The sequence below is a fragment of the Botrytis fragariae genome (assembly GCF_013461495.1).
Source record: "Botrytis fragariae strain BVB16 chromosome Unknown tig00000075, whole genome shotgun sequence".
Classification (NCBI taxonomy): domain Eukaryota; kingdom Fungi; phylum Ascomycota; class Leotiomycetes; order Helotiales; family Sclerotiniaceae; genus Botrytis; species Botrytis fragariae.
The window spans coordinates 2,333,145-2,347,947 of NW_023500995.1; the positions used below are offsets into that span (position 1 = coordinate 2,333,145).

A 14,803-nucleotide genomic window follows, 5' to 3' on the forward strand; every position below is an offset into this window, starting at 1 on the left:
GAGAGGGGTTGGTGGGGTTGGTGGGGTACGGAAGGGGAAAGATGGATATGAAGCGGGGTTGGGACCGTAAAGTATCGACTTTTCTACAAACAAATACCTTGTTCTGTAGAGTGAACGTTTTGGTATCGGTGAGCCGGTATTTATCTTGTCGACTGTGCTCTCAGAACTTTATTGTATGCATGGGAACGTACCTTTTAAAATCTGTTGTACTTGTACTTTGTACCTGCTTGTACTCGTGTTTGTGTAACTACATTGCTCTCATCCCATCTTATCTATTCAGATGCGCTTCATTCTTGTCATATTCTATCTTATAACATATGCTTCCTTTTAGCATTTCCTCTTATTTATAGAATTCAATTTTACCTCCTCATCCTTTTCAAGCCACCTAAGCGAGAAGTGGGATTTGATATAATTCACTGAGTTTTACAGTAATTGTTCTACCCTATAGATCTTCAATTCCAACCGACCCAACTAAGACAAATGCTCGGCCGAATTTTCTACCCTGCTCTTCTCGCCCCTCCTCCCAATCTCCCTCGCCCTTCCTCCCTTTCACTCCCATCAAAAATGAAAAAGTTAACTCCAAGTCAAATAGCAACATTTCTCCTCCTCCTCTCAACTATCTCTTCTCTCTTACTCAGCTCTACATATCTCCCTCTTATCGAACGATATATTTGTAGTGCTTATACTCCGTCTTCTTCTCCTCTTTCTTTCTCCTCGAAAGAAATGTGTAAATCCCCACCAGTACAATCACGGATAGCGGAGATAAATGGAATGTTTCAGTTTATGAGCTATCTCCCAGGGATTTTCCTGACAGAACCTTGGGGTTGGATTGCGGGAAGATGGGGGACGAGGAGAGGGGTTGTGGGATTGGTTGCTGGGAGTGGGGTGTTGGGGGGAGTGTGGTGGGGAGTTGTTTGTGAGTTTCTTTCTCGTCTGTTTCCAAGTATTTAAATTTGGGGAAGAATCATAGGTTGTGTGTTTTAGAAATTGGAATTTGTGGAGATGTGCTGATTATTGATGAGGGAGTAGGTTGGAATTCTGATATGTGGGACATTAGATGGATTTATTTGATACCGGTTTTTGATTTGATAGGGGGTGGAAAAGTAGTTATGGTTAGTTTGCTGTATACTTATATTGGTGAGGAGGCGAATGTTGAGAGTGGGAATGGGGTTTGTATGTTTCCTCCTCTATCTCCTGCTTCCTTGGACCTAGATTTACCACATTATGTTATGTCTTGCAACTCTCAGGCATCTTATATATTTTGGAACCATTTCCTGTATCAAAATGCTGATCATGACTAATCTAGATCCTCTACCTTGTATCGTCTCGTGGCTCTACAACTTTTCAGTAGTTTCGAAGCTCTTTCACTCGCAGGCTTTCTGTTAAGGTATGAATATGGTGTTTGGGTTATCTGTGCGCTTGCGGTTGGATGTCGGGTTCTTTCCATTGGAATAGCGATGCTCTTACCTTCAGGTAAAGTCTTTGAGTCAAATATCAACATACAGAGTTTAGAAAGAGAGACAGGTATGGAAAGGGGAAGGTATAGAGATTTCATCGACGAAGACCAGCATGATCACGATTCAGAAACCTCACTAACTTCAACAAATCACAACAACTCAACCATTTCACCACCTATAAATATAAATTCTTTTCCATCGCACCCGAAACCAAATTCTCACATCAATCCGGCAACTGCGTTCCTATCTATAGTCTTTCTAGTTACTTTCTCACTAAAGATTCATATCCTTTACCCTCAATTCACTAGTCTTTCGCAAAACCTTCCATACAATGTTACTACAACCATCTACAGTTTTTGTTTATTAGGATCTAGTATCCTACAAATATTTCTCCCACGAATCATAAAATTAATGAATCAAGAGAGGAAATTACGAGTTTTGTTTATTCACAACGAAGAAGGAGATGAAGCGGAAATTGAGGAAAGAGAAGGAATGGAAAACAATGAGGAAAATGATTTCCCGGTTCTAAAATGGAGTTTGTTGGCTAACACCATGAGTTTGATACTCTTGGCACTTCCGACGACAAGAGGAGCAGTATTTTGGTTGGCGATTGGAGGAAGTGTGGCGGGGAGTCCGGTGCAAGTTGCTTTGCTTGCTTGGGGAAGTGGATTGGTTTCTGATTCGGGCTCCGAAGACTCTGATGATTTTGAGGAAGAAAACAATTTGAGAGAAAGGGGATACATAACTACAGCTCGATGTGTCTTGCAAGATTTGGAACCGGAAGTAGGTGAAATCAATTACAAAGGAAAACGAAGTGGAAGATCGGCGATAGAAAAATACTATATGAGAATGGGAATATTGGAACAAGTAGGTGCTTGTTTGGGGACGGGAGTATGGAGTTTAGGATTTGCGAAAGGGATGGGTGGAAATGATAGATTTGTGGATTTCTCACGGTGGGATTTAAAGGGATGGATGGATGAGAAAGGTGGATTTGTTTTGGCAGCGGGATTGTTGGGGTTGGGGTTGCTGGTCGCTGTGAGATTGGAAAGGAGAATGGGGGGTGAGAGTCGAGACGGAAGAATCATGCTTCGGTAAAAGTGGAAGGAGCAAGGCAATGATTTATGTGTAACGAAGTTTGATGACCATGGATCGGCAGTAGTTTTGGTTTATACGAGAGAAGACTTTATGAATACCGTTGAATGATATATGATATAATGTTTGTGGTTCTGGTGTAAATGAACGTCGGAGTACATGTTATGAATCAAAATTGAATTGGTTCAATGTGGCATGATTCAAAAAGTACCTTTAGCAAGTTGTTCGACTCTCCTTTCTGGAAACCACGTTGACGAACTAAAACCCTTGTGACAGTCTACCAAAGAGGAAGGAAGTGACATGACTTGTTATCGGCTTCTTTCTACATATTACTTATTGCTCAACTTCATGATCACTAGCATTGCATTTATTGCTCCTCAAATCAACATTGTAGATCAAGAAATTTTGGAGAAAACAATATCATTAAGTAGTTTTACATAATACCACGTCATACATCCTTTCATCATGACCTTCAATCCGAACAGACTCGCTATAGACACAGTGTTTGATCTTAATGATACCTCGGATATTTTATTGCCAGCAATTGAATAGATGAATCTTGACGATCCAAAAGACAAGGTCATTAATATCAAAATGGAACTGGATTTTGAAGGTTCCCCAAAAGAAACACAAGTATCGTCAGATTCAGAACTTGAGGATCTCCCGACAAGAAAACTGGTATCCCGACTTTCAGAACCTGGGGGATTTTCGAAAGCAGAACTGATATTCCCAGACACGAGGGATATCGATCCTGGGGCTTCTCTGAATCTGACTTCCCAAATGATCTTAAGACCATCAGGTGCAAGAATGATCAACAACAGACTGACCTTTACAAAATTTGGTATGGAAAAACGATATTCTCATTCGTTTTTTTTTAAACACACTGACATCAATCAGAGAACAAATCAAAAGTGATGAATGCGCTTGCCATTAAACTTGGACTTTCTCCCGCTCTTAAGTTTTACGATGTTTGTTCATTTACTGGAACGGATTCATTCAAGAACATCCCTCGTCCAGTCTATGCTCTCCTATTTTCCATACCATTCACGTCTACCTGGGAATCAATGACACGTGCAAAGGAGATGGCAAAACTACCTTATAAAGGGAGCGGACCTGATCAGCCTGTGATTTGGTTCAAACAAGCAATTGCTGGTGCTTGTGGCTCTATGGGTCTCTTACATTGCCTTTTAAATGGACAGGCTCATAGATATGTTCTGCCCGATACCGTATTATCTAGACTCTATGAACAATCTATTCCTTTAGGACCTGATGATCGAGCAACGATGTTATATAACGACCAAAAGTTCGAAGATGCTCACCAGGCCATTGCTATTTTGGCCGATAAAGCATCAACAGAAAAAGTTGAGAAGTTGAACCGACATTATGTGGCTTTTGTGAGGGGAGAAGACGGGTCATTATGGGAGATGGATGGAATTAGAGGGGGTCCTATTCGTAGGAAGCCAAGACTGGAAGAGCATGAAGATCTTTTGACTGACGATATATTGAGACTTTGTATGGGAGGGTTTGTTGATGCTGAAAGTGATGAGGATACTATGTGTAGTTGCATTGCCCTTGCTAAAGATCCGACTGAGGCTGTAACTTTGCCTTTGAATTCTCTTAGTCGCGGTCATTTAATGAATGAGAGAAGCGAAGGTGTACAACCGCGTACTTTTTGGGATCCAGCTTGGTATGGACCTGATCATTGGTCCCAATAATGAATTGGTTACGAAGTGGAGATATTATTGAGACCAACAGCGATGAAGAGTGGTTTACACACTAGCGTATACTGTTATTAGTTCAATCACCAATTTTTTATAGCAAGGTCAAATATTTTCTCATTCCTTTTTGACAGTTCAAGAGAAGTATCCAAATAAGTATCTAAATATGATACTTCTCTTGAACTACAACTAACCGTTTTCGGATTTACAAAATTAATGTAATCAGATCTTCATGATCAATTCCTAGAACACAATTAGATCTATTTACTGCGCCGGACGGGAGAATCACTACCGGGATCTTATAGGGTTAAGACTCAGTTCCGCTTAAACAATCAATACAACCTATATCACTAGATGTTGACGGGATCGTAAGTCAGACTGAATCTTATACTTCGGAAGGATTGATAAACTAGGTACAGTACGGAACTACTTGTAGTGTTAAAAACATGCTTATTAAATTATAAGTAGCAAAGTATCCTCTCATGCCGTGAACGCCACGATACCACACACAACCACTACCGAGGTCTTACATCCCCGCGTTTTCTAGGATCTTTCCCCATGGTCAAAAAATACCAAGAAAGAAAAAGACAAGTGTTAATAAAATCTTTCGGACTTATACTCGGTGGTAATACACGATCAAATGATTGTGAACTACTAGATGAAGATATCAGCCGATATAGAAAAGGGTCCGGTAATTTGGTTCACGAGGGTAAACAACGCATAATTCAAAGATCGATACTACGCTGCTGACACTCTTTGAAACGAAATCTTCAACACTCATTTGGCAATTCAATAGGTAATCTGTAATTTCTGCAGGGCTCACTTAGTGTTCAGGTTACTTCTGTCAGATTGTCGAGTGGCTGAGGCTCAGATCTTTGTGTCCCAAGTGGTCATAAATATTCCGTAGCAATACCCCTTAATTAAAAAGAGTATACATGGGAAACGATCAACATTGAACTACAAATACTGTGGCTTTTGATGTTGGCGTAAATGATAAGATATAATAAGTCTTCTTATGACTTTCATTCGTGGGGACAGTGTTCGCATGTTCTGGTCACTCATATGTATTACTGCCTGCCTTCTGCCTTCTGCCTCTTCTCCAACACAAGCTTTATGGATTCGGATATTGCAAGTCAGATTGGAAAGTGGAATTCGACGAATAAACATTGGATTCTTCCGGTCCTGGCGTGCCAAGAATTGAGATGATCAAATACTCCGGGTTAGAGCATCAAGTAGTCCGGACGGGTAGATTGAACGCAAATTCTTGATATCTGAAGAGAAATACAATTTTCAGTATTGTTCCATCAACTCAAAACAGTCTGTGCAAAAAGAAGTAACATCTCAATCGAGGTGTAATTTAATACCCCGAGTTAGCTGACTCATTTAACTGAAATGAGAAATTGGAAGTTTCTCAATTGTCTGACTGAAGTCCGGACTATTGGGACACTACCCCGGATTTTCCCACATGGTTTTGATATCAGAAGATACTTTGGTTACGTCGCATTCCTTCGCTGTGTTTCTCTTGTAACTCTGATTAACAAGGAGGCATGTTACACTCACAAGACGGAAATGATTTCTAAACTCGGTGGTGCGGTTCATGGCAAGTGATCTAATCAAACACTTATTCTCGTCTTGGGAAAGTGATAGCTTTTTCTCTGTCGAACATATAAGTGCTCATCTTGTCCACTTTGGATCTTCTAATGGCAGATCTTACGCTCCTTCTGATTTGACTTCTTGAATTTCCCTTCCTTGAAGCGTAATATTCACTGGCTTTTACAGCCTCTGCAAATGCTTGTGTAATCATCTCCATTCTACACATCTATCCTTAAACAATCAAGATGTCTCCTAGATCTACCTTCCTTTATACAAATCTCTTACTATCCTTACCTCTCACAATTACCGCTCTTGCTCCATATATTCAAGGAACCTATCAGCAATATGCAACTGCTACCTATAACCTCAAAGATACTTACAACTCGGCCAACTTCTTCTCTTCCTTTAGCTTCTTCACAGGTGAAGATCCTACTCATGGATATGTATCATATCAATCTCAATCAGCGGCTTCGGCACAAGGTCTCATCAACACCAACAATGGTCAGGTCTACTTAGGTGTTGATCATAAAACGGTTAACCCTTCAGCTGGTCGTGCATCCGTCAGACTTACGAGTAATAAGGCATATAATCATGGGCTCTTTATTGCTGATATTGCTCATATGCCTGGATCAATCTGTGGAGTCTGGCCCGCTTGTGAGTAATTCTTTTGAAAAGTTTAGGTCAAAGTGGTTGACTAATACTTCTTCTAGTTTGGCTTGTTGGTCCTAATTGGCCATATGGAGGGTAAGTCTCTTTGCACTTTTCTTTTCTCTCGCTTATTCCCGGACTTCTCCACCGCAGCCGCAATGCTGACCATGTCCTAGAGAAATCGACGTCATCGAAGGTGTTAACCTCGCCGGCACAAACAGCATGACCTTGCATACTGGACCCGGCTGCGTAATCAATACAGCTGGTTCTCAACCCGGTATCACCCTAAGTGACCCAAACTGCAATTCCAATAGTGGCTATAACGGCTGCGGCGTGCTTACCAACAAAGCCAATTCCTACGGAAATGGTTTCAACTCTGTCGGTGGCGGTGTCTATGCCATGCAATGGGAATCCTCCGGTATCTATGTCTGGTTCTGGCCTCAAGGTAGTGTACCCGCTGATGTCACTGCCGGGAAACCCGTAACGGGGAATTGGGGATCACCCCTCGTGGCATTCAATGGAGGAAGTGGGTGTAATATCGACAGTTTCTTTGCGAATCAACAGATCGTTTTCGATACGACATTTTGTGGAGACTGGGCAGGTTCTGTTTGGTCTAGTGGGAATTGCGCTAGTGTTGCGAGTACATGTAACGCCTATGTAGGGGCGAATCCAGCGGCATTCGCACCGGCTTATTGGTTGATTAATTCGGTTAAGGTTTATCAACAATAGGGGGATGTACAGGGGTGGTTAGAAGCGTTGTAATTGAGTTGGGAATGTGGATTCAAGGGCCAGGGGAATTAGTCAGGGTTTATGAATTGCTGACTGACGATTCATGTTGAGAGTTATGACGTGATGAGGCTGGATAGGACAGCTAGTGCGCTCGTTTTGTGGCTGTCTAGTAGACTTTTATATAGGACGAAGACGAAGACAGGGTTGGAAGTGCAGTCGCTACCATACTTACTGGCGCATTTGAAGATTTATGCTTGCAGTATATAGAGTTTGATTTCTGTGTATATAGTAGGGTATCAGATTCGTTTTTAACTCACTTCAATACGTGCAAGTTATCGCGTCGATGAAAGCCCATTTCACCAGCAGAAAGACTCTGAGTTATCGCTTGAGATACAGGTGAGGCCAGTTGACAGTAATCATACACCATCAAATCTTAGGAATACATAGGACTTGGATCCGAATGTCCAACAACTCGTCAAAGATTAATTGTAGCCGATTTCCTTGAAGAGAAGATGCTATTAAACACCGCCTGCTTCTAATCTTATCATAATCACTTGAACTCCGCAAGACTCTTTCCATTTTCCCTTCCATTCCCACTTCTCAGGCGACCTCCTTCCAAAACTTTCTTAACAACTCTCCCTAGCCTCACAGTACCCTCTTCTAAATCATCCGGCTCCTCCCACGAAAAACAAAGTCTCAATCCCCTAGACAACTTCACACTCTCATCCCCTTGCACCTCAAAAATGCTTCCTTTAGCTACCACAAGATTCTCATCTTCCAATGCCATCTGCGCTACCAAATCGCCATCAATTCCACCTGGCAAATTTAACCAAATGAAATAGCCTCCAAAGACTTTTGTTTCACCCGTTTCCATGCCCGTATTTTCAACCGTCACACCCAATGGACCCAATTCCCTCTCAATCGCGCTCATCATCCTCTCGCATCTCTCCTTATAAGCAGGTCGAAGTACTCCCTCAATATGTTTCATCAAATCTCCCGATCTTAAAACCTGATCAATAATAGTAGCAGTCAACTGACTTGCGCATCCACCACTCCTCGAACTACCCACTAGACTCAAACCTAAAGCGAATTTAGGAGTTGCTTCAATCCATCCGGTACGAACACCTGGTCCTGCTATTTTACTGAATGAGCCGTTACTTACTGCATTTCCGAAACTGGCTGCATCAGGGATAGGTTCGAGTGTACGGTCGATGTCGACGAGACGGGGAAGTAAAGCCTTTTTGAGATGAGCATCAGAGGAAGATGATGAAGTAGGCCATTGGAGAAAATCATAGACATCGTCTGTGACGATTAATGCATCGTATATGCGAGCCAATTTGACAAGAGAAGTGCGACATGATAGTGTCATTGTTTTTCCCGACGGATTTGAAAAGGTCGGGACGCAGTAGATGATATTTTTGTAGATCTTACCCCATGGCCTCGATTTTGAGTCTTTGATAGGCTGTCCACGTTAGTTAGCCTCATTCCTTACTATTCTGTCATACACCAAATTTTACAACTCCAGAAAAGACATTGACATCTTTCAAATCACGTGAAAAATCTAACATACCTCGACACCATGATCTTCCTTGCTCGCCTCCTTCATCATTCTTTCCAACCCCTCCAAATCCACCCCCTCATCACCCTCCCCAACAGCTCTAACTCTCAACCCACTATCATCAAATATCCTCCCCGCCAAAAAATACCCGGGCGTAACCATCCACACTCTCGTAACTAGTGGATCTGTATATGTCTGTAACATACACGCTAGATTTTGCGATGCTCCTCCTGTAATACATATTCTATCTGCTTCTGGACTTGTCTGTGTACCTTGGTTATCTTTATTCAATGATGCCCGCTTATTCTTTTCTTCGTCTAAACTAGAGGCAGAGGAAGGATAATACTCAGAGTAAAACTCTCGAAGCCATACCGCAACGCTCTCCCTCAAACTTGATGGTCCTGGATCTGGTCCATACAATAATCCCGGATTAGCTAGATCTGGGTTTGTAAGGACTTTATTTGCTGCATTCTGAATATACGAAGTGGGAAGAAGAGAAGTATGAGGCCAGCCTCTCAATAGATTAATCTGTTTCTTTGGTGGATCAATCATAGATTTAGAAACTGAGGGATAGTTTTTGGTCATGATGGACGTTGTATAACGTGGGTGTTGTGTTGAGGCAGATGTTTGGATGTTTGATATCTGATGGTATGATATAATAATGCGCACGGACTCATAGAACGCCCCTCAATTTTACAAGTCAACTTAATAAGTCATGATCATTTCAAAATACACTTGATCCTTTTTAAAATGGAGCTCATTATTACTTGACTTGTAATAAACCATTAATCTAGTTTTCAAGATATTCAGAAGCGTATTGGAGGGGTTGTATGGCTACGAATCTCAATTATTTTCGTTGGGATCGACATAACTTGTACGCCATTTATCGAGCAGAAGTGGGGGGTGAGGGTTGATGATGGATGGGTATCAGGGAGTAAGATAAAAGGATATTTGTAGATGGTAATTGATAATGTATAGAAAACAATGAAACATTTCTATGTGTCTATCTTGCGTTTGGATCTATCAATATTGAATATAGTAACAATGAATTTTTGTTGCTCTGGTATCATTTCATAGAAATCACATCATATTCATAATTTCTCATCAAAAGTTTGTATATGTTTTCATGATTTTAAATATTTTATTCATCTGAAAATTGTGTTAAGAAGCCATTTCCATTTGGCATTGCTGTCATCCCGAATGTACAGCCATAGAGCAAAACATATTGCAATGAAGTACTTATGATTGAGAGTTTCTTAGGAATCCTCATGAATATTTCAATGTCCAGATGATCCCTTTTTGTTACCCCTCATATCGTCGTAAATAATGACCTCCATGTCATCCAAACCTATGCCTATGCCTCTCGAAAAACAGTAAGAAGCAAGTCATGACTGCGTGCAAATGTACATTGCGATCCATAATGCAACCCGAATTGCTTAATGATCGCTGACGAGACAAACAAAAACCCACTCATGAGGATTTTGAAGTTACAAGTGTAGATATTTTGAAGAAAAAAGTGGTGTTGTGTAGAAAGAAAAGGGTTGCTCCTATGAATACACGTTAAAGGTTCAATATCCATGAAAGAATATGATGGCCGTTATCGTGTCTTCTTGAACTATTCTGACATTTAAGTGTGAACTGGGGTGGCAGCATGGCGGTTCCAGCTAGTATTATTCCCAAATCCTCTTCCACCACGGCCACGCCCAGAAGTGTTGTTTGTATTCAAAGGTTGAGTTTCACGAGGGGTGGATGAAGAGCCATTGTTGTTATCTCTTCCTCCACGGCTGCCTCTTGGATGTGTTGACGAAGTTTGTCTTGATCCGCCGCGTCCACGTCGCGGGTTGCTTCTAGTCCGAGATGTTGGAAGTTGAACCAATTTAGAATTTTCCTGGCCGGGTAGCAAAATCACAAGAGAACCGAAATTATTGCTGATCTCCAGTGGAAATTGCATTGATTCTGCGGATGTTGTATCAGACATAAGGAACCTTCGAGGAATATTTCTTGGAGGGGGAGCAAGTTGAAAGGCGTTTGGTGGCGTAGTTTGTGGCATTTTAATGACAGGTAACGAGCCCATCTCTTGTTCTTCAAAACATTCCTCCGCAGCCGGCTTCGTGTCGAGTGATTCTTGTTCGCCGATCAAATTATCGTTGACGGAGCCAGGGAGGGAAACCACAGTTGCAGTAGAAGTGTGCGACTCTGATGAATGATCAAATGCGCGTCTGCTAGAAGAGTCGACAGCAAGAGCATGAGTTCTTGGTGGAGACTTCTTGCCGAACAATTGATCAATTTTTCCTTCCATTCTCCCGTTTGGGTGGATGAAGGTGCACCTCTGCGAATGTCGTAAGAAGTTGACCCAGCCCGCGCGAGTCCTTGACGGGCTACCATACCAGGAATTTGACTGATGGCAGGAACTGCAGGGGCTGCGGCTGCGGCTGCAAAAGATGTTGGACGGGGAGGAGCAATTGGTGCAACGATGGTCGGAGGTGGCAATCTAACTACAGGTAATGGAGGTGGTAGAGCAACATGTGGACGTGCAAAGTCGCTATCATAAGCCGGGTGACCAGCCATGGTAGGTGGAGGTGGAGATGGTGATGATGATCGTTCAAAACCATGGCCATTCATCTCTTCAAGGCGAACATCGCGATTGTGGCTTGGGAAGAACTTCGACTCTCGATGTGTACTTGATGCGTTAGTCTCTTGACCCGACCATGCATTGTTGTTGTACTGCGTTCGAGACAAATCGGGTCGAGCATTGCCGAGAGAAGCATTCTCCGTCAAAACTGAAGGAGTCGGCGATCTTCCATCGACTAAAGCAGTCGAAACCTTCTTCGTCTTACTTCTTGTGCCGTCTTCATTTAATGTAACTTGCTTCCAGGTGTCTTCGTAGACAGGCTGAGGAAGCTCCTCTATAATACCGGCTGCTTCTAATTCACGTTTGCGCTCCATTTCCTCCTGATGTTGTTGATGAAGAATTGCATCCTCTTGTGATATTCTGTCAGGCACACCACCCCAAACTTGTCTAGCCATAGCTTTTCGCTGCTCATCCTCGTATGATCTTGGTGGCTGAGGTACTCTGTTCGCTGATGGAGGTCCGATTGGAGGTGGTCGGGAGTTGTATTGGTTTTGACCACGATTTGCCTGATAAGAACCATTACCACGGTTTGCGCCAGGTGGTCCAATTGGTCCTGGATGAGCAGATGAATGAGGCATATCTGAGAGTGATTGGCGAGACATCTCAGGAAGCCTATTCAATTCTGGATTAAAAGTACCGTTTCCAATTGTTTTTTCATTTGTGGGAGGTCCCCAAATCCGTGAAGATGAATTTTGTGGTGGTGGGGGCGCAGCCGACCATGAAGTGAATCTATCGGCGGGGTAATTTGAAGCCGAATTTCTTTGCCATGATTGTGAATTTCGGTTCTCGGGCATAGTTTGTTGCGTAGGCGCCGAAGCACTGGGCTGGAAGACACCATTTGATCGTGAATCGGAGCCAGTAGAATTTCCTTCAATGTGACTTGCATCATCATTTTCATTCGTGATTTCCGATTTGGGCACGTGGGCATCATTAGAGGTCTCCGATTTCGTCGATTTGGCCAGAACAGGTGTTTTTCCGTCGCGGGCTTGAATTGAGGTAGGAACGCTTTCCTCTTTGACCGCCTCTTCCTGAACCTTTTTCTTCTCTGGAGGTGGACCCATTGCTTCAAGCTTGATCCGGATACGCTCCTTTCTCTCCGCCTCCTCTTTGGCTTCGGCCTCTTGTCTTCTCTTGATCGCAAGTTCACGAGTTCGTCTCATGATAATCTTTTGTTCTTCCAAAGCATCATCGTCACGTGCAGCGCTCACTGGTGGGCCCTGTGGCGGACCTTGACCATGCATGTGCACATCACCCGAACCTGAAGCAAGTTGTCCATAAGTAGAATGAGGAGATGCATGACTAACAGCTGGCGATGCGCGAGATTGCCATGGTTGACTTTGGTTTTGATAACCTCGTTGCTGATGTTGCTGGCTTGGATAATTTTGACCAGACGGGGAGAAATTTCTTGGTGAAGACGGCGCATCACTTACAGCCGCCATTGAGCCTCTGCGTGCATTTAACATTTCGTGAGGTGGTGGCATATCATGACCGCGGCTCATACGTCTAGCAAAATTTCCACTTCCCCCGCTAACATTAGAAGAGGTACGACGGCGTCCATAATTACCTTGTTGCGCGCTCGTGTGATGAGTTTGAAAAGCGGCAGATGGCTCTGCAGGCCCGTCTTGATACGATGGTCGTTGAAGGACTGCAGGACCACGAGATTGCCCATCAGATCTGGAAACTCCACGTCTACCCTCATTGACAGGCTCATACCGACCAGATTGAGAATTATACAGCTCCCGATTAGCATGTGCGTTGCTTTCTCTCCATGTTCGGCTAAAATCATCGGCCGCAATTTCCTTCGCAGGTGGTTGTGGCATACCAGAAAATCCATGAGGATCGCGTTGGTTGAATCTGTTTTGCTGAGATTGTTGGGGAACGTCAATTGCGACGGGGGCCACTTTTTCGACTGGAGGAAGTTGAGCCCATGGAGATTTGACAGGCGTTGGAGGCCCAGGTGGTTTTGCAACGAGAGTAGGTTTTTCGGGAGCACCTTTGAGCACCAATCCAGCTTTTCCGGACCCAAGTCGAGGAGCAGGAGCAGCTATCGCCTGAGGTGCTGGCGATTTTGATGGCTTTGGTGCGGGTTCGGTTTTTTTAATTTCCTTTACGACTGGCGCAGGCTCTGGAACGGGTTCGGGAGGTGGAGGGTGTGCATCATCTGCGTGCGGTAGAGTAATTTTCGTGCCATCCGTCCATTCAATTGATTCGGGTGCCCAATCATCATCGTCATCGTCGATATCTGCCCAATTTGCCTGCTTACCAGGGTCATCGGATTGTAATCTAGTCGCTAAATGAATACCATAACGTTGCTTGAGTTCTTCATCCGTGAATCGCTTTGGCTCTGGTGGGGCAGCAGCTATCTTATGTTAGAATATTCCCCCTTTCAACATAATGTGTAACATACGTCTGTTTTTGTTCCACACGGCACTCGCATCCGGAGCACCACCAGCTTTTCCACCATTTGCGGTAGTTGAAGCTCGTGGAGTCGAATCACGGAGGCCACTGCCTGATTTTGCGACCAATCTAGGTTTTGGGGTAGTTGAGGTTGAAGCCGTTAAATTTGTTGGCGCAGTACTAGAAACTGCAGGACCTTTATCTCCAACCTTCGATGGGACTGCAGCCGTAGAAGCTTTCGATGCCAAAAATGTCTTGTTTACTGAAACTGCCTTGAAAGATGGGACTGGCTTTTTAAGGGTCGAGGTTGTTCGAATATGACTACCTTTGTCGTCACCACTTTTCGAGGTTTCCGCTTTTGTAGCTTCAGTATCCGATCCTCCATTAACACTGACCTCCGCCGAGTTATTATTGGTGACTTCGAGAGAATCTGAATCTTGTTTACTTCCATCTTTATCGGCAGTCGCTCCATCTACAGAGAGAAATTTGTCGGAGGGGACATCTTGACTCTTAGTTTCAGTAGTGTTCTAGGCGCATGTCAGCATTCTCCGATTAACTACGAGGGATCATTGAATATTCAGACTAACTAGCTCATGATCAGGAGTTAAAGATGACGTCGCGAAGTTCTGAGGAGTGGCTTCAGTTGCCATCATACGTCTTCAAAATGCTTATCTGGTATCGAAGTAACTGCGCATACGTTGACCCGATCGTATTCCGTGAATGTACAAGCTTTCTAAACCTTGAAGATGTAAATGTGGTGGGGGGAATTCGTTTTCGTAAATGTGAGGTTGGCTTGCGACAAATTAGGTGAGATATCCTCAATAAAGGCGGTCGCAATGTCTTATATCTTAGGTAACTGGAATCCGGAGAAGTAGAAGAAGGGAGGAGTCAATGGGAGGAAGTATTGAGGTTGTTTTATCTTCTTGCGGGAGACTTTCATACGATACGGACACTATTATGTATCATGTCGAAGTTTAAG

General features: G+C 43.3%; 5 protein-coding genes across 5 annotated transcripts; 3 read left to right on the forward strand and 2 right to left on the reverse strand.

Annotated features, from left to right (window-relative positions):
- Positions 1 to 480: 480 nt before the first annotated feature.
- On the forward strand, positions 481 to 3,101 carry Bfra_006177 (putative efflux pump; the record flags this gene model as incomplete). The annotated part of the gene is made up of 4 exons (XM_037336550.1): positions 481 to 931; positions 1,030 to 1,276; positions 1,307 to 2,548; positions 3,035 to 3,101. 4 exons carry the CDS (start codon positions 481 to 483, stop codon positions 3,099 to 3,101), a joined length of 2,007 nt encoding a protein of 668 aa, XP_037191760.1.
- Positions 3,102 to 4,264, forward strand: Bfra_006178 (putative ubiquitin carboxyl-terminal hydrolase protein; the record flags this gene model as incomplete). The annotated part of the gene is made up of 2 exons (XM_037336551.1): positions 3,102 to 3,390; positions 3,447 to 4,264. 2 exons carry the CDS (start codon positions 3,102 to 3,104, stop codon positions 4,262 to 4,264), a joined length of 1,107 nt encoding a protein of 368 aa, XP_037191761.1.
- Positions 4,265 to 6,105: 1,841 nt separating this feature from the next.
- Positions 6,106 to 7,237, forward strand: Bfra_006179 (putative endo beta- protein; the record flags this gene model as incomplete). The annotated part of the gene is made up of 3 exons (XM_037336552.1): positions 6,106 to 6,514; positions 6,571 to 6,604; positions 6,685 to 7,237. The coding sequence occupies 3 exons, from the start codon at positions 6,106 to 6,108 to the stop codon at positions 7,235 to 7,237; spliced, it is 996 nt and encodes a 331-aa protein (XP_037191762.1).
- Positions 7,238 to 7,787: 550 nt separating this feature from the next.
- On the reverse strand, positions 7,788 to 9,380 carry Bfra_006180 (putative aminotransferase protein; the record flags this gene model as incomplete). Its single annotated transcript, XM_037336553.1, has 2 exons — positions 7,788 to 8,699; positions 8,808 to 9,380. 2 exons carry the CDS (start codon positions 9,378 to 9,380, stop codon positions 7,788 to 7,790), a joined length of 1,485 nt encoding a protein of 494 aa, XP_037191763.1.
- A 1,042-nt stretch (positions 9,381 to 10,422) lies between these two features.
- On the reverse strand, positions 10,423 to 14,474 carry Bfra_006181 (putative atp synthase subunit mitochondrial protein; the record flags this gene model as incomplete). The annotated part of the gene is made up of 4 exons (XM_037336554.1): positions 10,423 to 11,124; positions 11,178 to 13,786; positions 13,835 to 14,351; positions 14,412 to 14,474. 4 exons carry the CDS (start codon positions 14,472 to 14,474, stop codon positions 10,423 to 10,425), a joined length of 3,891 nt encoding a protein of 1,296 aa, XP_037191764.1.
- Positions 14,475 to 14,803: the final 329 nt, after the last annotated feature.